This window comes from Neoarius graeffei, chromosome 5 (genome assembly GCF_027579695.1).
Source record: "Neoarius graeffei isolate fNeoGra1 chromosome 5, fNeoGra1.pri, whole genome shotgun sequence".
In the NCBI taxonomy this organism is placed as follows: domain Eukaryota; kingdom Metazoa; phylum Chordata; class Actinopteri; order Siluriformes; family Ariidae; genus Neoarius; species Neoarius graeffei.
In genome coordinates, this window is record NC_083573.1 from 58,489,726 (window position 1) to 58,512,888 (window position 23,163).

The 23,163-nt window shown below is 38.3% G+C and overlaps 1 protein-coding gene across 3 annotated transcripts in view; it reads left to right on the forward strand.

Annotated features, from left to right (window-relative positions):
• The window catches only part of grik2 (glutamate receptor, ionotropic, kainate 2), a 269,503-nt gene that overhangs the window by 168,216 nt on the left and 78,124 nt on the right, over positions 1 to 23,163 (forward strand). For 2 of the 3 annotated variants that reach the window (XM_060922148.1, XM_060922149.1), the window contains exons 8-10: positions 9,957 to 10,100; positions 11,810 to 11,917; positions 14,283 to 14,396. In XM_060922148.1, coding sequence (XP_060778131.1) covers positions 9,957 to 10,100; positions 11,810 to 11,917; positions 14,283 to 14,396 — 366 coding nt within the window. Of the gene's footprint in view, positions 1 to 9,956; positions 10,101 to 11,809; positions 11,918 to 13,662; positions 13,749 to 14,282; positions 14,397 to 23,163 lie in introns of those variants that run through there. The other variant, XM_060922151.1, reaches the window with a different exon arrangement.

Sequence of the window (23,163 nt, forward strand, 5' to 3'; positions counted from 1 at the left end):
AGACTGATATTCGGTTGGTTGAGCTGCGCAGACTGCACAGGTTGCGAGCTCGAGCTTGATTGCTATGGTAACCCACAACAAGTTTGACAGGCATATCGGAGTTGGGGTTGGTTTGCTGGCAGCTTTGTCCCCCCCAGTTTTTTGTCCCCCCCAGTTCAAAAAACGTATCTGCGCCCCTGCGCATGACATCAATGCAAGGGACGCTTCGGGCTGTGAAGGTTCTGAATCTTCTCAATGGAAGGACGCAGAGGTTAGGGAGCTGATTTCCATTTGGGGGGATACAGCTATTCAAGCTAGATTGGATGGGTCATACCGCAACCGGGCGGTTTTACTTCCGTAAACACTGGCCATGCTCACTGCGTGTGACGTCGTCGTATCCTGCAATGCGCATGCGGAACACTTTTAGGTCGCTTTTCGTTCATACTGAGGATCACATACAAGTCGCATATATTTGTTAATGTGAACGACCTCACAAAAAAATCGGATTTCACAAAAAAATCGGAATTGAGCATTAAGCCTTGCAGTGTGAACGTAGCGTTTGTGTCAGCCCTGTGATGACCTGGCGACTTGTCCAGGGTGTACCCCGCCTTTCGCCCGTAGTCAGCTGGGATAGGCTGCAGCTTGCCTGCAACCCTGTAGAACAGGATAAAGCGGCTAGAGATAATGAGATGAGATAAATTAAACCAAACCGGTGAAATGACTGCATCAATTTGTGAAAAATTCTATCATAATAATTCTTAAAAAATAAAAAAGATACGTTCTTACCATCAAATACTTTTATTCCACATTTTGTTGCTTTTTTGTATTTTTTGGGGTTTTGTTTTCGAGTGGAGTTTTTATTTTGTCCTCGGTTCATTCAGCAACACGCTCCACCATTTTGTTTTTCTTTACTCACGGTACATGAGCTGATATCCTAGTCGTCGAGTAGCCAATCAGAGCACGCGATTGCTCATTTCCAGTGAATGTGGATAGAATAAAAGTCTGTGAAGATTCTCAATCATCCAGGTCATAGTAAACTGTGGGTGGTAGAAATGGGCAACTGGACTTGCTTGAAGATTCTTGAAAACGTTTCACCTCTCGTCCGAAAGGCTTCCTCAGTTCTCAAGAACGTTTTCAAGAATCTTCAAGCAAGTCCAGTTGCCCATTTCTACCACCCACAGTATAGATTAAAAGTTCATTTTAATCACATTTATTGGTGATTTAAATTGTCATCTGATACTGTGTGATGTGCAAATGCAATGTGCTTTCTTTTAGAATTGAAATTATTCATCACAAGTATCTGCTTTTATAAACATGTTTTTTTTTTTTTTACATTTGATGACCTTTCAATTATTAAATAAAAGTAAGGTAGGTCTTGAAATAAGTTTGTTAGCTTTTTTATCATCTTTTCTAATGTGGTTGTTAGGTTGAAAACTCATTTGTAGTCAGTAATGGATTATAAAATGTAGATATTTTTGTATATGGAAAAAGCTGAATCTTGTTATTTGCTAAAATCCAGGAGTTTCTGAGGACATCAAGACATGTGGCTCCTTATTTTAACTCAAGCTGTGTATATATTGTAAAAAAGGTATCACAGCAAAAGCAGATTAAAAATGGTTGTTTCAACATTTAAATTAGTAGTTGCTAGATGTTTTGAAATATCAAGTCTTGTACTTGAAATATTGTTATTTCAGATGAATTGATGAAATGTATTAAACATTTGATGTGAATATGCAAATCATATAACTATTAATATTATAAATGTTTGCATGAGATTACATGAGAGACAACCATTTTAACTTGTAATTTAAATTTTTTTCCGAGCCCTAAGGGGGGCTCACCCCACTTTGTAAACCCCCCCTGCATGGCTGCGCCATGCATGTCTGACTTTGTCAGACTTTTCAGGTTTTTGATAATTTTATACTTGCACCCATGTTCATGTGATATTGATATTTACTATTATTATAATCATTCTCTTATCCTTGAAATACAAATGATAAATACCAACCAGGATGTTGAGAAAAAGCACAATGCACGTGCACACGCAACACACACACACACGTCTGGCTGTGATTCACATAATCAGGCCTTTCCTGTGCAGACATTCTCTGGCAGTGCAGCTGTGGGTGACAGCAGCATTGATGCACAGTGAGCTGAGGGATCTCTGAGGGAAAGATTCCGTTTGTGTGTCTAGATGCTATTGATCAACCAGTCACTCTGGGCGTGGCGTTCAATACGTTTGCGTAGCCCGAGCATCAGATGTGATTAAAGAAAAAGGGAGTGACTGTCTGCATGTTGAGCTTCTCTCTATTCATCAGCACACAATCCTCTCCCTCATGTTTCTGCAGCTGCTATATCACCTAATCACTCGCTGATCACCTCACAGCAGAAAGATGCAATGTTGCCCTCTGAAGATTCTGCTCGTTTATGCACAGGGCTAGAGACAGGAATATTAACCTTGGACACCATTCGGTGCATTTGATTCTTTCTCTCGCTCTGTTTTTTAATCTCTTGTCAGCATTGTGTTTAGAACAGAGGATCTTTCAGACCAAATATGCTCATAGTTCTGCTGTGTAGTATTCTCCTTGAATTATCTCAAGGCTCAACAAACTTTTTCGTTGTATTTCTGAAAAATAACAGCAAGGTCATGAAGTCATACATCAAAAGACAAATGAACAAAACTGTGATGTGCGTGAACTGCAGTGAACTGTCCCCATTATTGTTTTCAAGCCTGAAACTAAACAGTTACCTGTTATCTCTTAGAAAATGGAAATGTGCAAATATGTGTGGTGAGGGCTATAGTCATCACTGGCCAGTTCCAACAACAGCAAATTTAATTGCACAGCTGGAATTTTGTTATTTCAGTATATTTCTGCATCATGTTTGATCTTATTTTTATTTCATGCCGTTTATCGAATATGTTTGGTTTTATTATCAGCATATTTTACGCCTGCTCAGGTTCAGTTATGAAAGGTTACAGGTCAGTGCACAGCACAATGAAAGCTAAACCCAAGGGTCTTTTCTTATATATAGAAATCCATCCAGCCATACAATCCCTTTTCTGATGTTCCATATGGCAACCTGTGATAACTTGTCAGATTTAGACAAACAAACAAACAAACAAACAAATAAAAATATGCTGTTTTCTGCTTATAGCATCCTTATCCTACAACAATTACCAACTAGGAAAGGTGAAAGCTAACACATGCTTTCTCTGAGAGGATGTGAAGCCAGTGAACCACATCTTTTTGAACTGTGTAACACACTCGGAGGAAAATGCTATCTACCCTCTTCCACATACATAAGCTCACAGATGCCTAATGATTGGCTAGGGTCACTGTAATCGACAGGGGTGAGAGTATCCCATCCCTCCCAGACACAAAGCCCAGCCAATTTTGCTCCACTGACTCTGAGCCACAGATGGCCGTGGGATTCTTCTGACAATAGGGCACACAGGAAATTTGCCTGAGTAAAATTTACTCAAATTGAAGAAGATTTTACTCTATGCCAGACAGTGTTGTAGTCGAGTCACTAAACCTCAAGTCCGAGTCCAGTCTCAAGTTCCCAGTGTTCAAGTCCGAGTCAAATCCAAGTCATTAAAGAAAATTTTGAGTCGAGTCCACTATTGATCCGAGTCGAGTCTGAGAACAAGACTCCAACCGCACCATTTGACGGTGGCTGTTGCTGCCTTTATGTGAAACCGTCTCTGCTACTGTGTTGGACTAATGCTACTGCTTGACTGCCCTGTTTTAGTTAATAAGCTACAGATAAAAAGCTTGCTCATCGCTCAGCAAGCCCCACCCACTATCAACAGGGCAAATAACATGAGAGAGGGTTAACACTAGCTAGTTCATCACTCAGCAAGCAAGCCCTGCTATCAACAGGGCAATGAACATAGCATCTCACTTACTTCTCTGGGTGGAGTCTTGCCAAATGATGATTGAAGTTCAAGGTTGTCCCTGTCGTCTCCTCGATAGTTCTTCTACATATGGAACATGCAGCAGTGCATTTTTTCCCATTGCATGAGAAGTCTGTATAAGCAAAGTGGACAATCCTAGGGGCTTCTCTCCAGGTATTTTAGTGCCATTAATGTTAGTTTGTCCTGAACATGACGTATGAACAGGTGAATGTGCATTCTCTTGCACGAAATTAGTATAAAAATTAATGAAGATATAAATACCTTATGGCTCTAAATTGACCGTAGGTGTGAATGTGAGTATGAATGGTTGTTTGTCTCTGTGTGTCAGCCCTGCGATGACCTGGCGACTTGTCCAGGGTGTACCCCGCCTCTCGCCCATAGTCAGCTGGGATAGGCTCCAGCTTGCCTGCGACCCTGTAGAACAGGATAAGTGGCTACAGATAATGGATGGATGGATGTTACAAAAAATAAAGAAAAAATCTGACTCCTCGTCTCCAATTTACGAGTCCGAATGCAGTTAATGCACGAGTCCGAGTCATCAGTGCCCAAGTTCAAGTCAAGTCACAAGTCCTTAAAATTAGGGCACAAGTCGGACTCGAGTCTGAGTCCTGGACTGGAGTACTATAAGCCTGATGCCAGATAACATTTGGTCCCTCAATAAAAAGAATAAAAGCTACTCTTTAGATAGACAGACTTTTCTTTCAGATGATGAGGGAGACCAATGTGGATGATGCTGATAATCAAAGTGATTGCTCACTTTCTAAAGGTATATTTTTTATGATTAAGTGTCACTCATGTTATATAAATAGCTACGTAATAGGTTATAAATGTAGAGACAATATAGAGATGACAATATTAATCAAATGTATGATAGAATTATTTATGTTATAAACAAAATAAAGGATAGTATTATTAAACATGGAATGATTATTGGATTTATGAATAGTCTGTCTGTCAGTCTGTAGGCTATGAATAAAGGCTGTTATAATGTTAGACCAAGTGAAAACTTTACCCCATACACTATAGCACTATAGTGATGATTGTGGACAGCATCACACACATTCATCTGACCTCTGAATGTGGATCTGCTGAAAGGGACTTGGCGTTGAGAATAAGATTGTTCTGTTTTTTTGTTTTTTTTTTGTGGGTGTGTGCGTGCGCGTGTGTGTTTTTTAATTCCACTGGGCTGGCCATAATGGCATTTCTGCAGAGCCTGTGGCAAGCTGGAGTGTTCCTTCTCATTGCTTCAGAGTGCATCTACTTTTTCAGGCTGTTTATGTTTCTTTATGTTTCAATCAAAGGAGCCAAAGCACTGTGACTGTGAGCAAGCTGTGAGTGAGCAGTGCAGCCTCTTCTCACAAATAAATTCTGCCCTGTTACACAGACTTTGTGGCTGCCTATATACTGAGATAGCTCTAGACTCAGGGGAACACTAGCCTACTTTATGGTACTATAACCTGAAATGTATGTTGCTGAAAGGGCGACTGAGATTTAATTCCGTTTCCTGACCCACACAAACCGCCATGGTTCAGCTTTACTACTCAGCTTGAGCTGGTCAAAACAACATGCGGAAGGAAAAGGCCAGAGCTATAGTAATGAAAGAATGCAAGTTGCAAAAATGTACTAACAGTATACCAGGCAATTTTTTTTAACCGACAATGTCCTCTTCAATTATTGGCACTCTTGAGCAAAAGCGATTATATCAAATAAATATTACACTCAATAATTCAAATCCATTTATATTTGTTCTAGTAAAAATATTGTCATGAGTAATACTTTTAAAATAATATATTCCCTCAAAAATATATGTGCCAAGCAATATTTTAAATAAATGTAAAGGGGTTCCTCTGGGGTATAAATTCAAGGTTACACACATATAAAATCCCCTTGTCTGATTTAAATACTGTGCAAAAAATCAAACAACTTTAACACAAAAGAGACAGATAGTTGTTGACCATCACAAATCAGACAATGGATATGTTAAGTACTATGAAGCACTATTAGTGCCATAACAGAAAGCTTCACAGTTTGAAATTTGCCAGGAACTGGAGCCATGAGCATGCTGGCCTGCCAAAATATTAATTGCTGATCATTTTGAAATTAGTGTTGTGTAGGAAACATTGTACTGCTCCAAAGCTTTTCATGTTTGAAAACAACAACAACAAAACATAAATGTACGTCTGATGTCAAAACATCAATTATTCTTTTTATATATAGAAGGGTGCCAATAATTCCGGAAGGCACCATGTACAATTAAAAAATATACAGTACATATACAGTAATATACAGTACATTCTTGAATCAATATGGCCACAGTCCGTGAACCTGGGCAGTAAACACCACTGTTAAAACCCTCTGCATATAATGGTAAATAAACTATGGAGTGTGTGTAACACAATTATAGTGCATCATGTTAACTGTATTTCTACAGTCATTTGGGTTATAGTTCTCTGTGCTAGTATGTGTAACATGCTGTAGTTAGAGGCAGAATGCAAGTGTGTCTGCATGATTATCATCTATCAACTCCCATTTCCTCACGCAGCAGTTGACAATCTTGGGAATCTGGATCCTCAATTTCAGACACGAACATTTTAACAATTCATAATAGTGTTAAAGCCAGCTGAAGCTGGGAGATTTATTAAATCTATCATAGCGGCCTGGAAAAGTAAGCATGCGTGAGGAGCAAAAAGGCATAAAAAAGGGAAATCAGCAGGGTAATACTTACATTGGCTGACACATTTATCTTTAATTTCGTTCAGGAGTGACATAATTGATTTTAATGAGATGTTTATAGATTGAAGTGGCGGTGTTGCTAAATCATTTGCCAGTCTGCCTGTTGGGCTCTGCTGAGCGTTACGCTGGGGAAATGAACAGCACACTCCAGCTCATACAGCCAAAATTCACAAAAAGATCTGTTCTCTCTGTTGTTCTCTTTCTTCTCTTTCTGTCTGTCTATCTATACAGCAGTGCAGCACCACCACATAGAAGAAAAATATCTTCCTCACTGAGTACCTTATTGTGCTATTCATTTTCACAAAATAATCAAAATTATATAGCAAATTGCATCTTAGGAGCTAGATTTCCTTGAGCAGATATGATAGATGGTCATGTGGCCACCATTTTGAGCTGTAGCATGCTGAAGTTATATGTATTTCAGATCTCAGGTGCAGCACATTTGCAAGCATAGGCTACAAAGCAAGAGAAAATGGGAGTAAGGATTCTGCTTATCCAAATTATGTCTGGCAAACAAGGACAAACAAACAAATAAATAAACACATAAACATGCATACCTAATGTAAACTAGTTACCTCACTATGCAAGCATTTAAATACAGTAGCCGAGCCGCCTACTGTATGTTGAGGTTAGTTGTTTAATTCTTCTGTCTCACCGTTATTACAGTCAGATTTATTCATTCATATTCATCTGTTTAACTGGATACGTGAATTGAAATTTTGAGAACCCCTGCTTTATTTAACCAATTTTCAGTGAGATGAAATCAGTTCACAACTGGCTAAAAGTCTTAACTGAAAATGTTAAAGTCTTAACTGAAAATGTTAAAGACTTAACTGAATGACTTTCAAACTTGATGATTCTGACTGAAGTTTACATTAGCTGCATGTCCGTTTTGTACGGAAATAGCAAGTACAATATCTTGTTGGCTTGTCATATGTTATTTTGCTGTCAAATAAAAGAAAATGGGGCGGCACGGTGGTGTAGTGGTTAGCGCTGTCACCTCACAGCAAGAAGGTTCGGGTTCGAGCCCAGTGGCCGGCGAGGGCCTTTCTGTGCGGAGTTTGCAAGTTCTCCCCGTGTCCGCGTGGGTTTCCTCCGGGTGCTCCGGTTTCCCCCACAGTCCAAAGACATGCAAGTTAGGTTAACTGGTGACTCTAAATTGACCGTAGGTGTGAATGTGAGTGTGAATGGTTGTCTGTGTCTATGTGTCAGCCCTGTGATGACCTGACGACTTGTCCAGGGTGTACCCCGCCTCTCGCCCATAGTCAGCTGGGATAGGCGTCAGCTTGCCTGCGACCCTGCACAGGATAAGTGGTTACGGATAATGGATGGATGAATGAATGGATGGATAAAAGAAAATGAAAATAACAGTTTGTTGTCCATGGTTACTCAAGGTAATAAACAAACAAATAAAAATATACATACATACGTACATACATACAGTACCTGTACATACACCAAATATTGTTATGATGTTTTTGTGCCAGTTATGTCTTTACAATCATTCAAAATTACCCCAAATCCTCAGCAATACATTTTTTAAATGGCTTTCAACCCACTCCTCTTTCTGTTATCGGTTCCCAATAATCAATATGTAATTATATCCCCGTGTCTGCCTTTCGGCTTGCTATTCTGTCTGTGTGTTGTGTTTTAAAAACCTTATGTAATATATTCAACAAATGTTGAACACACAACAAAGCTTGCCTCCCAGAAGAGATTGTACGCACCATGAAGACTTTAATGATTCACCACTGTTCTCTGCTGGTAGAAGTCACAGAGGAGAGAATGACAGTATTCACTCAGTATTCAGTAGGAGGCCTTGTCTCCTGCTCCTCTGGTGTTATTACTTATTTATTATTCATGATGCGCGTGCGGCGCTCATCGACTTTTTGCTGTGACTGAGTGTGACGTGTGGATTCTGCAGATGGGCAGCAATGCCGCTGAGAGCGAGTGCCGTCTCGTCTGACAGGCTAGCCTACACGTCTCCCCAGGGACCCTTTGGTGTGATGGTCATGAAGGGTTAGATGAGGGAGTGAATGAATAAAGTGTAGAGTTTTGTGTCTTCCTCTTATCCCAGACTCTTTCTCAGGCTAGCAGCTGCCACTTTACAGTCCAGTCTAACTCTGATTGATTGAGAGACTTGGTGTTGCAAACAATTATATAAGACACTGCAGTCTGTATTAGAAAGAGGCAGCTCATTCATGTCCTTTCACACTTACATTTCCCATGCACAAACAACACTCAGCTTCAGTCATTCTGACCGGCAATTGTCCAGAACTGTTCCTCCAGGCGTTTCTTTAGGAGTCCATAGGCGAGTCTTCAATCCTGCAGCACTTTCACATCTGCTCTCTTTCATTAACACTATCTCACAGGCAGATTATTAATATTGCACCCTTTTCAGCCTGTTCAAAATCCCACTAACACGCTGAGTGTGAAGGGACCTTCAGAGCAATTTCAATAGGTGAAATACCTGTAATAACTGTGTCAAAGCACATCCTTACATTACGTATCTCGAACATAGCTTTCATGATGTGAAACTCTTTCATGATCATTATGTTCACCTAACCTCTTCTCTTGGTGTTCACATCTTATTGTCCTGTGTACATGATGGATGATGTTCTCATAATACAGAGCATCATTGTTGTATTCTCAGACTTGATTTGTTGCTAGTTTCTTATTTGGGGACAGTTTAACTCACAGTGCTTTATGGATGCCCAGGTTCAGATTCGCTTTTGGTAAAGGAAAGCAGTTTGCTCTAATAATGGGGCTGCCCAAAGAGACTGATGAGCTTTCAGCCAATATTTCCTCAGCCATCCTGATTGTTCTTTGATTGATATCAGCACAAACACGAAAACATCCCCCAAGTGATTCTCCCATATTATTGCAGCAGAGCTGTCTTTAGTCCTAATGCTTGCGGGCAGACAATCAGAGAGAAAAAGCTGGAAATGACAAGTTTGGCCATGATTTATTCAACAGGATAGTGCTTTCTGACACACCCCTAGGCATGAATTCCATACCAACAAACGTTGGGAGCTATGGTGATTGCTTTCCAATCATCTGAGACAAACACTAATTAGATTCTTTTCCTTTTTTGTCCTGTAGAATGACAGTTTTACAATATTAGATGCATACAAGCATGTCTGACATTGAACTGTCAGATCCTCGCATCTACAGCTCTTGCCAATCTGCTAATGTCATCATTTCCCTTGGAGCTACTGACAATGACTTATTTTTGTTACCAGCTCAATTAACATGAGAAGTGAACATAATTTATATTGGTGTGGAGGACTGATATGGTTGGGTTTATGTGTTTTTATGCCTCCAGACCGATGCAGCACTGATGTACGACGCAGTGCACGTGGTGGCTGTAGCGGTGCAGCAGTCTCCTCAGATCACAGTCAGCTCTCTCCAGTGTAACCGGCACAAACCCTGGCGCTTTGGGAACCGCTTCATGACACTCATCAAAGAGGTACTTCACCACATTTAACACACTGACTTGAAAGTGCATTTATTGTGTGCATCTGTTTCCTCGAGGAGATGTAACTCTGGGACTTTACTTGTTGCTCCTTAAGACAGCCCTTCCACTAAAAATTAATCTTAATTATTCATAATTACTCTTCCATTAGCCAGTTTGAGAAAAAAAAAAAAAAAACAACTGTTGCCTAATCTGAACCCTGACTGTCAGTGCAGGTTAAATTTAGACTGGCTAAGACCCTGGGCTTTCTCTGCATGATATCACAGTATCAGTGGCTTAGACCACTGTACTGCACAGGATTCTGGCACATTAAAGCACAAAGAACTGCTGCAGCACAGATCAGTTCAAATCTGTCCACTAGGGCCTAACCCCGGTGTACTCTCAGCTCTTCTGTCCTCTTTTCAGTCCTTTTGTGCTTGAACTAGAAGCATAGCTATGAATTGTGTGTAGGAGCAGAGCTCTAAAAAGAATTGCTAATGTAGCTCTGTACACCTGAACTCTAAAATCACACATAATCTGTGTAAATATTATGGAAATGGCAGGATTCAATTTGAGAAACGTTGCAAAGAGGATGATGTAACCCTGGTTTAAACAAATAACCCAAATCCTTCCCTTTATATAACTATTGCCTCCATTTTCCATTCCTTTCCTTTTGGACTCATGTTATCACATACCGTAATTTTAATGCCATCTATATTTGATATTTATACAGCAAATTCTGGTGGATGTTTCATGAGACCTATATTCCCAACTAAAATTGATGTTATTCGTAGGCTGGCTAACTAGAGAGCAAATATTGAATTGGTTCAAAAAAGGTTGCCAGAGTAATTGTGTTAATAAAATTTCTCAAAATACAGCACCTCTAGCTGCATTTGTGGGATATATAATCTCTAGCAATAGTCTGTCATATACGTACAAGATAAAACCCAGCATAGCATGATGTTATAGGAAAACAATCAGTGCCAGGTTGGTGTTGTGTGCTCCATAGTAATGAATGACGTGTTATGCTTAAAAAAAAGTAAAAAAAAAAAAAATTTATATTTTATAACACCCACCAGACAAGTTAGATCCTGTTGACAATTAAATTGTAGCAGCTATAAACAGGCTTTCCCTCACCAGCTTTTACTGAATGAGACAACAAAAAAAAAGTAGCTTTGAGAATTCAACACCACTGTACAACTGAATTCTGATGAAATTCAAGTTTATTCATCAAATGAAAAACCCAAATCTCCTACCCTCATGAAAATGATTCACAATTTGATAACTGCATGCATCAAATTATTATCTGACACCAATTGTACAAATATTTGTATAAGCAGCAGAGCAGTGAAAGAAAAATCCATCAGCATGGCAGATCAACCTGGAATATCAAGTTGCTACAATTCTTGCAAGAACACTAAAAGTCAGTATGAGCAACCTGATCTCTTATCTGCTTATAGATCACTTTCTATGTTTAGAAATAAGCCAACATCAAGTCCTAGAAAAACACTCTTGAATATGTATTTGTCTCCATCTGTTTGTGTTGACTATGGTGCTTGATCTCTCTATTTGACTGTGAGACCTGTTTCTGTTTTTGCGGCCTGCATGAAGGTGAGCTGTGTGTTTCAATGAATTATGAATGTCTCCCGATTTTGCCAAAGAGGAATGGGTTCTTCTTAGTCGGTGCTGCCTGGTGATGATGAATATTTCTCTCACACCCGCAGGCCCACTGGGATGGCTTGACTGGACGGATAAATTTCAACAAAACCAATGGCTTAAGGACAGATTTCGATCTGGATGTGATCAGCCTGAAGGAGGAAGGACTGGAGAAGGTAAGCTGTGCACAACAGGGCTTAACCTGAATGTCATGCATAGGTGCACAGACGTTTGCACACACACATACAGTATACATACCCACACTCACAGTCTGACAAGAGTTTCCCTCTCAGCTGCCTGTGACCTCCCTCCCATCTCACTGGCGCATGTCTCGGCACCTCCATGAATAATTTACTCGATTAATAAAAGAGCTTCAGAAGCCCTCCAGTGTCATAAAACCTGAATTAAAGAGTTGATTTGCAATTACAAACTACAGCTTAGACATTTTCTGAAGACATCTGAAGCACTTTGTTTTTGAATTGGTGAGAGTGTGTGGCCCGTCTGTGCTCTCTCTGTGGAGTGTCCAATCCTCAAGTGCATCTTCAGGATTAATTGTGCCAGGCTTTTGAGAAAATTCAATGTCATTCTGTCTGCCTCTCTCTTTTTGGACAAGTTTATGTCAACCATCATTTCCTGTAGACATATTGCCAGTTATGACTTTATACTGCAGTACTTTCTACAGCTTAAAGATAAAACTAAATATAATATAATAAAAAGATCAATGCATCATTCCTGTTTAGATCACCAGTATTTCACTTTATTAAACTGGTATTCCACATAAAACACGTTTGCTGTAATTGGGCTTTTGTGATATAATGATTTACTATTTTCCTGCACAGTATTACACTGCTACAATATTCACTAATGTTTACACTGATTATATTGTATTACCAAATCTGCAAAAGTTTCGCATTTTGCGTAGGAGCTCCACAAATTAACATCAGAGTAAACTAGTGTGAGTTATCACTCAGAATTATACCAAAAGAACAATCTATGTCTCTCCAACAAAACTGGAGATAAGCCAGTTGACATTTTGTTTTGAACTCTCTAATGGTAACTGACATCACCTGTCAGACACCTTCGCTTTCTGCAAAGGCAAATGGAGAATGTTTTAAATTCATTAACGTCAAATAATTTTTATCACTGTACAGTAACAAACATTTAGACACTCCCACTCATTCATAGGTTTTTCTCTATTTTGACTATTTTCTACATTGTAGAACAATACTGAAGACATCAAAGCTCATCTCATCTCATTATCTCTAGCCGCTTTATCCTGTTCTACAGGGTCGCAGGCAAGCTGGAGCCTATCCCAGCTGACTACGGGCGAAAGGCGGGGTACACCCTGGACAAGTCGCCAGGTCATCACAGGGCTGACACATTGACACAGACAACCATTCACACTCACATTCACACCTACGGTCAATTTAGAGTCACAACATCAAAGCTATGAAATAAAATATGGAACATATATGGAATTATGTGATAAACAAAAAATTGTTGAAAAACAAGATATGGTTCATGTTTTAGACTCTTCAAAGTATACACCGTTTACCTTGATGACACTTTGTACACTATTGGCAGTATCTTAACCAGCTTCATGAGGTAGTCACCTGAAATGCTTTTCAATTAACAGATGTGCCTTGTCAAAAGTTAATTAGTGCAATTTCTTGCCTTCTTAATGTGCTTGTGGTCAAACAGTAAACAGTAAATAATAAAAATACAATAAATAGTCCTCTTCCATAACTGTAGTAATCCATATTATGTCAAGAACCGCTCAGCTAAGTAAAGAGAAACGACATCCATCATTACTCTAAGACATGAAGTGTCTTTTAATGAATAAAAATAAAGAAAAAAAATTAATTTGAAGGTGTGTCCAAACTTTTGACTGCTACTGGATATTCAATTTATATTTATTCAGGAGTTGCCAGTGAAAATTTTCAGCTGAAAATGGTCAACAACAGCACTTTTGCTTTTCGACTGAAAGAGATAAAAGGTAAAACAACAACAACAACAACAACAAAAAATTGGCCTAAAAGGATTAATTAGGTTTACAGTGATATGTCAGATCTAACACCTTACAAATAATGTTAACAGTGAAGTGATTAAATAAGCTTTCTCTTTTTTCACTCTCCTGCAGCAGTCAGCACTCAGGTGTGTTTAAAACATTAAGTCGCAGCATCAACAGAGAAACTGTCGGCCATCTGGATGTTACTAATTTGTAAACCATTATATTATATAATGAATATTACTGTAGAGTCATTTATAAATCCACCATCCAATTGAGTTTTTGCAATTGATGCTGCCAGCAAACCGTTCCCAAATGCACAGCTGGTAATATAATGTCCATCCTTCCCAATTATTCCTCAGCTTGAAATGATGTAAATGCTCCCTTTTCTGTCTTTTTTAGGCTATAGATTCTGGGCAGTTAAATTGTTTATTGTAATTTATTTAAATGGTAAATTTTTAAAGTGGGGAAAGATCAATATGACACAAGCCTTGCTGTAATGATGTCACCTTATTCATTTTTTTTTTCTTCAGATTGGAACATGGGACCCGATCAGTGGCCTGAACATGACTGAAAATCAGAAAGGAAAGATGGCAAACGTCACAGACTCGCTCACCAACAGGACACTATATGTGTCTACAATACTGGTAAAGACAGCATTATGTTTAGGAGGAGCAGCTTTCTAAAGTTAATACATGTTTAGACTACTGAATTGAAATGCAACCAACATAATAAAATGAAATAACATGTAAATAATAATCGTACCATGCAGAATGATCTATTAAGAGCTATCAGTCTCTGTCAGCTCTGTCAGTGTGTTTCAAATGGAGGAAAGCCTCCTCAGTAAGCAGCATTTCTGGGCAGCTTTTGTACACTTTTTTTCTGTACTTTCTGTAAAATAAAGGCACCATCCTAATATCCACATCCCAATCCAGGGTCATTAGGAGGCAAAAGGATATCTGGGCATTATGCTTTGCTGTTTTGGATTTATAGTCATAGCCATGATAGCCATATTGTGTTCCATGCTTCAGCTTCATTAGTGGAATCCAAAAGAAATGTAAACTGTATAAACATTGGTGTTAGTGATGGTTCACTAACACCAATGTTCACTTCTTCACTGGTTTGATGCTGTGGTATTAGAAACAGGAAGAGTATTGAGAAAGCAGTAAAAACTCCACAACGACACAACAGTGTGATTCTAGAATCTACACTGTCAGAAATAGGGGTACAGTAGGAGTCCATTTCTGTACAAGCTACACTAATGTACCCCCTAGGGGTCATTATTGGACTTCAAGGTAACTCTGTGTCCCTTTTTAGGATCTAAAAGGTACATACACTACCGTTCAAAAGTTTGGGGTCACTTTGAAATTTCTTTATTTTTGAAAGAAAAGCACTGTTCTTTTCAATGAAGATCACTTTAAACTAATCAGAAATACACTCTATACATTGCTAATGTGGTAAATGACTATTCTAGCTGCAAATGTCTGGTTTTTGGTGCAATATCTCCATAGGTGTATAGAGATCTTGCAGTCACGTGACCGGAAAGTACACAACCGCCATCTTGTCGGTCAAAAACACCGCTGAATACTGCTGCACTCGTGTACAGAATGGATCAATTTCAACCAACGGACTACACGGCTCATTTTTCTAATGAACAGATAACTAGATATATGTCTAAAATAAACGATCTACAGATTTGTGACCCTTATGGCTTACCGGACGGAGTTTTCACGACCGGATTTTGAACTGCCAGCGGAATACCCGGACGTGTATAATTACCTCATTAACTTTCCCTCGCTGTTCAGTGGTGAAGCACTGCGTGCTTATAAATCTCTGGACAGTTATCTTTACAGAAATTCAGGATTTGTCAGCGACTCAGATGTGGCATCTTGTAAACAAGAATCCTCATTGGATGGGTAAGTCACTTAAGTATTGAGTATAGCACTGACCAGCCGATTATAGAATAGAATAAGGTAATTCCAGTTGTAATTCCAAATCGTTCGTCTTGTTTACATGGATCTGGCGTTGGAGAGGTAGAGGCTTGGCAGTGGAGGTTTGAGTGGCTGTTTTCTGAGCTTAGTCAACAGGCCGGCTCTGCCTGCAGCCTCGCTTTTGCTTCCGCTCCCGGCACTGCCTCCTTCGCTTTGCTTCCGATAACAATCCACGGAGACCCCACTGGTCTCGCTATCTCATCCGGAATGTTTTTTTTCTCTCGTCCGGAATGTTGTGCATGCGATGGAAATCGCTACAAACCGTCATTTTCTGCTGGAAACCAATGTCCAGTAAGTCCATATGGTTGTAGTGGATATTGAAGTCCGGTACAGACGAACAACACACAAAAATACACACAAAAAACATAAAAAACGTGCACAGGTAGGGAGAGCTTGTAGCCGCAGCCGTTGTAGTAGAATTGTATATAGTAGGGTTTTCCAGAAGAAAAGGTAGAAGTAAAAGCAGAAGTAGAACCAGAAGTAGAAGTAGACGGCGGAATATGGCGTTTGACCGACAAGATGGCGTCTGTCACAATCTGGATCGGCTGTGACGTCACATGCAAGTGCTCCATAGAGGCCCATTTCCAGCAACTATCACGCCAGTGTTCTAATGGTACAGTGTGTTTGCTCATTGCCTCAGAAGGCTAATGGATGATTAGAAAACCCTTGTACAATCATGTTAGCACAGCTGAAAACAGTTTAGCTCTTTAGAGAAGCTATAAAACTGACCTTCCTTTGAGCAGATTGAGTTTCTGGAGCATCACATTTGTGGGGTCGATTAAATGCTCAAAATGGCCAGAAAAATGTCTTGACTATATTTTCTATTCATTTTACAACTTATGGTGGTAAATAAAAGTGTGACTTTTCATGGAAAACACAAAATTGTCTGGGTGACCCCAAACTTTTGTGTATATGTCCCCAGTCAGTATATAAATGGTACAAATAAGTACTTAGAGGGTACTGCCCCAGCGACAAGCCATTATACCTCTAAAGGTACAATGATGCACTTTGCTTTCTGAGAGTGTACACCCTGTTCCTTTCTCCTAGTAGGAGTTGCATCATGTGCCCTTAGCAAGAGAAACAATTAATTCAAAACTGAATCCAATATGAAGCATCTTATTGACCCTGCACACAATGTTTAGTTGACCAAACAGAATGAATTCAGCAGTACAAATCCTTGGAATTTTTAAAAGGTATCTGAGATTTAGAGGTATTACAAATGAGTGACAAGAGAAAAAGAGAGACAAATGTAGGGGAGAAAGGTAAAAAGGATGAAGACTAAGTGATGAAAGTGACGCTTTTCATAAAATGATAATGTGCTTAGGTTTGCTTGAGCTTCCACTGTGTAGTTCCTTTGTAGAAAGTGTTTTAATGGCCTGAAAGTGGATGCAAACAATCTAGATCTCTGGATGTTTCATGATCAAAAGGACTTCTTCACAGCAAAAAAGGAAATCATGTTCTTCTGAGGTGAAAATAATACAATTTGCACATCATGGCAAAGTGTTGCTTAGTATTCAGTAAGCTTATGTGCAAGTTAAGAAGTTGATGGTAAGTTAAAACCATAGATTTCTTAATTCTATTTTTTTTAATATACTGTAGGTGGGTTGACCCTAACCAGGAGCTACTCTATATATTGTATTAAAGGAAATCTATACACTATATGTAGGAAATCCAGATGACTCACCTGACCCTGTGTGTGAAAACGTGATCAGAGACAGTTGCAATTCGTTACGTTTTACTGTTTCTTTAGCCTTTTGAAGGTGTTAAGCTATTACATCATAATGGGTTTGAATTCAGTTTATTTACTGACGACACAGTAACAGCACTGAGCATGGAAACTGATCTGGGACCCAGCATTCAAGAATCAATACTTATGAATCTGTATTTAGTGTCTTGTATTATTATATTTTTCTGATTAAAAATAAATCCCCCGATGCAAACACACAACCCTGTAATCAGAAGCAGGTGGTTTATTCTTGTTAATTCTAAGTGCAAGAGGGCTATTGACGAACAACATGGACAGGCATGCTGGCGCATAACCAATGAACCTTAAATAAATGTTAAAAATGGCTCAAATGAGCCAGTATAATTTATTCTTATTTCGACACAAAATCCATTTTTAATTTGTTAAAGAAGAATAGGAGGATGAGTTTGCATTTTAGGAATCTATCTGTCTGTCTGTCTGTTTGTCTGTCTATCTGTCTGTCACATTAACCTGGTCAGGGTCGACGTGAATCTGGAGCTTATCACAGGAACACTGGGTGTGAGGTGGGATTCAGAGTTTTACGTCACCAAAAACACCAATCTTACTACAAAAATAGAAGCATGAGAAAAAAGAAGCATGAACATACATATGATTTAAGACTCAACTTAAGCATAAGAATGCTAGAAAGTGTGCAGAAATGAAAGAATAGGGAAAAAAGCTTATAGGAGGAATGGAATTAGTTGATAACTTGAAAAGAAAACTTTAACTGTCTGACAAATTGTAGCTCAGGGAAAACATGAAAGACAAAGAAGAGAAAAGAGAAATTACTGCAAAATCATTGCACACTTGCTCAGCTGAAGACTGAAAAAAAAAAGACAAATCAATCTTCAGCTGCGTAGTTTTGGTGAACCTGTGCCCACTGTAGCCTTAGAGTCCTGTTCTTCGCTGACAGGAGTGGAAACCTTTGTGGTCGTCTGCTGTTGTAGCCTATTTGCCTTGTGTTGTGCATTCTGAGATGGGTTTATTTATTTATTTGTTTTTATAACCACAGTTTTAAAGGTTGCTTATTTGAGTTATCAATAAGTTATCAATTGAGTTAGCCTTCCTGTTAGCTGGAAGCCAGTCTGACTGTTATCCTCTGACCTTCTCATCAACAAGCCATTTCCAGCGACAGAACTGCTGCTCACTGGATGTTTTTTTCCTTGTTTTTCGCACCATTTTTTGCAAACTCATGAGATTCCCAAAATATGCAAACCAGCTCAACTAGCACCAACAACTATGCCATGGTCAAAGTCATTGAGATCATTCTGATGTTTGATGTGAAGCTTTTGACCTGTATCTCCATGATCGCATGCATTGCCCCACCGTTAGGTGACTGGCTGACACGATATGCGTGAATGTACAGATGTTCCGATTAAAATGGCCAGTGCATCAATGTTCAACCTGCTAGCACTCTATCTATGTGCACACTGGCAAACCAATACAAATATATTGTAACAGTTGGGTATGAATTATAAAGTTGTAAAGTAAGCCCCTCGTATCCACTGCATTTTTTGGTCTACGCTTGCATGCGAGGCTATTCTCTTTTTCTTTTAAGGCAACTATATATAATGTTTCTAAAGGATATTGGCTTAAGGCTAAAGTGTAGAAATAGCATGAGAAATGGCAACTTTTGTGAAGGTCCTTCTGGCACTCTTGAATACTTGAAAATGTAACATTTCTTTCCCTATTTTTAGCTCTTCACTCACAATCAGCTTTGCTGGATATACTGCTGATCTCGAACCTCCTGTTCTTTTGAACATGAAACACAGAGACACATAGCTGTTTTTATGACTATCCTTAACTACTACACAAATTTGCATTCACACAGTGCCCTGTTCTTTTTGTCAGCTTACAATTCACAAACACATCCTTGCACTGCATGTATAAATATGAGAAAGCTGGGTATTTCAAAGAGAATATTTCAGCCCGGATCTTTTGGATGTTTGAAATTCTCTCTGAAGGGGTTGAGTTATTCAGGAGGCAATTGAGAGACTATCTACAGTCATATTTTCAGTGATTACTTCAACTGTATGGTGAAGTGTCCTCCATGTTTTAGTACCGCGTGGCATTCTGAATACCCTGAATGAGAATGTTTCCACACCGTTCATTTCTGTTGCATTGACAGGTAGGCCTTCTGATTTGGTTCAACCTTGGCAATTGAAATCATGAATAGGAAAATCATTTTAGTTTGCTTTTTTTTAAATTATTACATATAACTGCAACATCCACACACAGTAGAGTTCAGTTCATGGTGCATCTTCTTTTCAGCTTCAGAGATGAGTCACGATACTGTATGATGTGTGTTTTATATAAAAAAAAAAATCTTTGACCACAGTGATTTATTGCTGCTGTGTGTCTCACTCACTGCTGTGAGACACACACTCGACTGCGGCTTTGTTACCATGGCAATACGCACATGTGCAAACAGAGCTTGCTGACACTTAGAGCACAGGGGGGACATTTGATAGTGCTTTAGGACATGGAAAATCATATCTGCTGCTGTATTAGAGACAAGATGCTCCTGGGAATAGGAAGCTAGCATTTATAAACAAAAGGCCATTCGGACTGCACCTTAAACACCCCCAAGTGAACTGTATGTTCAGCTCACCACAAAGCTGCCATATAGAGGAAAACGTTTGTACTAGCTCCACTTTAATAGTTCGGCCCTATCGCAAAAGATCATAGTGGCACTGTGACCTCTCGGGTAAATAAACTGAATATGTACATGCTGTTTTCAATGAGTGAACTTTGTAGTTAAGAGGTAAAATTTGTAATGTGCAATGAACAATTTACTGTAGAAAACAGTTTATTGTACATTCATCCTGTAGCCCTTGAGATACTAGTATTTCATGGGATTTTGGGAATAAGCATAAAGGTCATCACTGTATATCCTGGTGGATTAGCACTCATTTTACTTATAGGTGATCATATTCTGCATATCTAGCTGGTATCTAGCTGAGCTTGAGTATATTATATATATATATATATATATATATATATATATATATATATATATATATATATATATATATATATAATTATCCAAACAGGACATTTTTTCAATGGAATAAAAACGTGTTCTATTCCCTTCTACACTGTAAAACCCGATAAGGTCACTGAGCTCAAAAATTTTATTGAAACCGATTACGTAAAAATTTTTGAGGTAAGTAACTTAAATTTTTTAAGGTAAGATTTCTTAAAAATTACAATTAAGTTTAACTATAGTTTTTAAGAAATCTTACCTTAAAAAATTTAAGTTACTTACCTCAAAAATTTTTACGTAATCGGTTTCAATAAAATTTTTGAGCTCAGTGACCTTATCGGGTTTTACAGTGCAGCGGGTTTCATACATTTGGTTTGATAGCATGCAATACTGTTAGCAAATCGCTTATCCTATGTGTATTATGTCACTCTACCCAATGGAGAATGAGTGTTAAATATGGTTTACGATATTGCATGGTTGTCAAGACAATATGATGTCACACGTCGGAGATGTAAAATTTCCACGCTAGTGAGCAACTGTGACAATTTGTAAACGAAAATGACCGCCAGGTTTGCTTCATTAAATATGGAAGATTTTGAGAGAATTTTGAAAGAGAAAGATGCATTGAACACCCAAAAAGAATGTGTTTGTATAATAATAATAATAATAATAATAATGGCTTTTTTCATGGTATATCAGATATATTCCATTCAGCTAGCATGATATTGAACTCGTCTTCGACTCATTCAATATCATACTAGCTGAATGGAATATATTTGATATACCACTCAAAGCCAGCCAATAGTATTTAAATATAATATAAACCACAGTGCTGTTGAATTCTCAAAAGTAGTGCTGGCTGTAATTCAAATCACATCTTTATATTAATGTGCTCATTTTAATATGTTAATTAATACATTATAGTAGCAGCTCATTCATATGGACCTGAACGGCAGATTCATCACATTATCTCAGATTATTAATAAACATGTTAAAATTGTATAATTGTTTGGCACAGAAAAATATAATCATCAGTGCAGTGAAGTTCTTTGTAAGGAAAATGCTTTATTTCAGATTTATGGACAGAGTCTCAGGTGTAGGTGCTTTGTAGCTGGTGGAATGTAAGTTGTTTTCAGGTTCCACAACATTAACTTGAACTAAAAACTCATAAAGCATGTGTCATTCTTTAATTGATAAATAAAAGAGCTTAGATTTAAGTCTTAACATAGTGTAGAATTTCCCTCTGTAGTTAAAAGTATATGAAGGAAATAAACAAAAACTGTTACAAATTATCAGATGAAAAAGGGGGGAAATCATTTTCAAATTGTTTTTTTTTCCCTTTTCATCTGATAGTTTGTTGTGTGTAGTTTGGATCTAGGGGGTCAGAGATTGAACATGCTGTCAGAGTATGCAGTTGTGTTGTACAGTTCAGAATCAGGCAATTTAGGGATCAATTCAAACTGCCTATTGTGCGATATGAATGCATTAATGAGCTATCGCTTCATAAAGGGCTTTTAATCTTGGAACACAGGCCATTGTATTCATGCTGGACTTCCATGTTCAGTTTGGCTTCAATCAGAAGCATTTCATCCTGAAAAGATGCTCACATCACCAGCTTATCTGTTGTCTTCATGATCTAACTGACAGATATCTCATAGTGCTGTGTGCAAAAGTGGAAAGCAGAAGCGAGAGATGCCGTGCATTCATATTTATAAATAATAAGTTCAGCTCAGCAATAGCTGCTCATCATTGGTTCATCTTGGCTGTGGATATGTGGGAGCTGGGAGGGGTGAGCATGGATGAATGCTTATCTCACGTTTGACACGTTCTACTGGCACGACACACATCCCTGGAGCGTCACATTGGGGGTGAAGGACTGCTTGCAGAGGCATCTGATAACATAAGCTAAATGCCTGCAGTCTCACTGAGAAATGTCTCATGCAATCCAAAACTATGGGATTCACTGCAGGTCTCTTATCAAAGAAACACTAACTGAACTCTAATGGTAAAAGTGTATACAGATTTGATTATTCTAATGTAGTACACATCATTTGTTTCCCTTACAGAAAAGTTACATTCATTTTCAGCTGAAATTAACATGTGGGTTTTTTTTGTTTATTTGTTTTTGTAGGTTTTTAGATACACCACATGCAATATTTCACACATTTTTCACATGGATTGGACATTTCGGATGCTTTTGTTTTCACTTGTCATTTTTGTACATGATTCATTTGTCTACACATTTAAGTTCTATACCTGATTCATCTATAGTCATATGATTTTTAGACATGATTTTTGATATTTTCACATGTAATTTTAGACATGAATCGTTTATTTTCATATATGGGATGTGAATCATATGCTGTATTTTCACATGTGAGTTTTATACTCATCATTTATTATTACCAGTAATTTTATATATGATTCATTTACTTTTGTTGGCGCATATATATATATATATATATATATATATATATATATATATATATATATATATATATATATATATATATAAAATTCATTTAGTTTCATGAACTATTCATGTATTTTCACGTTTTGGTACGATTCATCTCTTTTCACGTGTGAGTTTTACGCATGATTCATTTATTTTCACATGCAATTTTCACACACCATTTTACTTATTTTCACATCTAAACTTGTCACATGTCGGGCATTATTGTGTCATTTTTCAG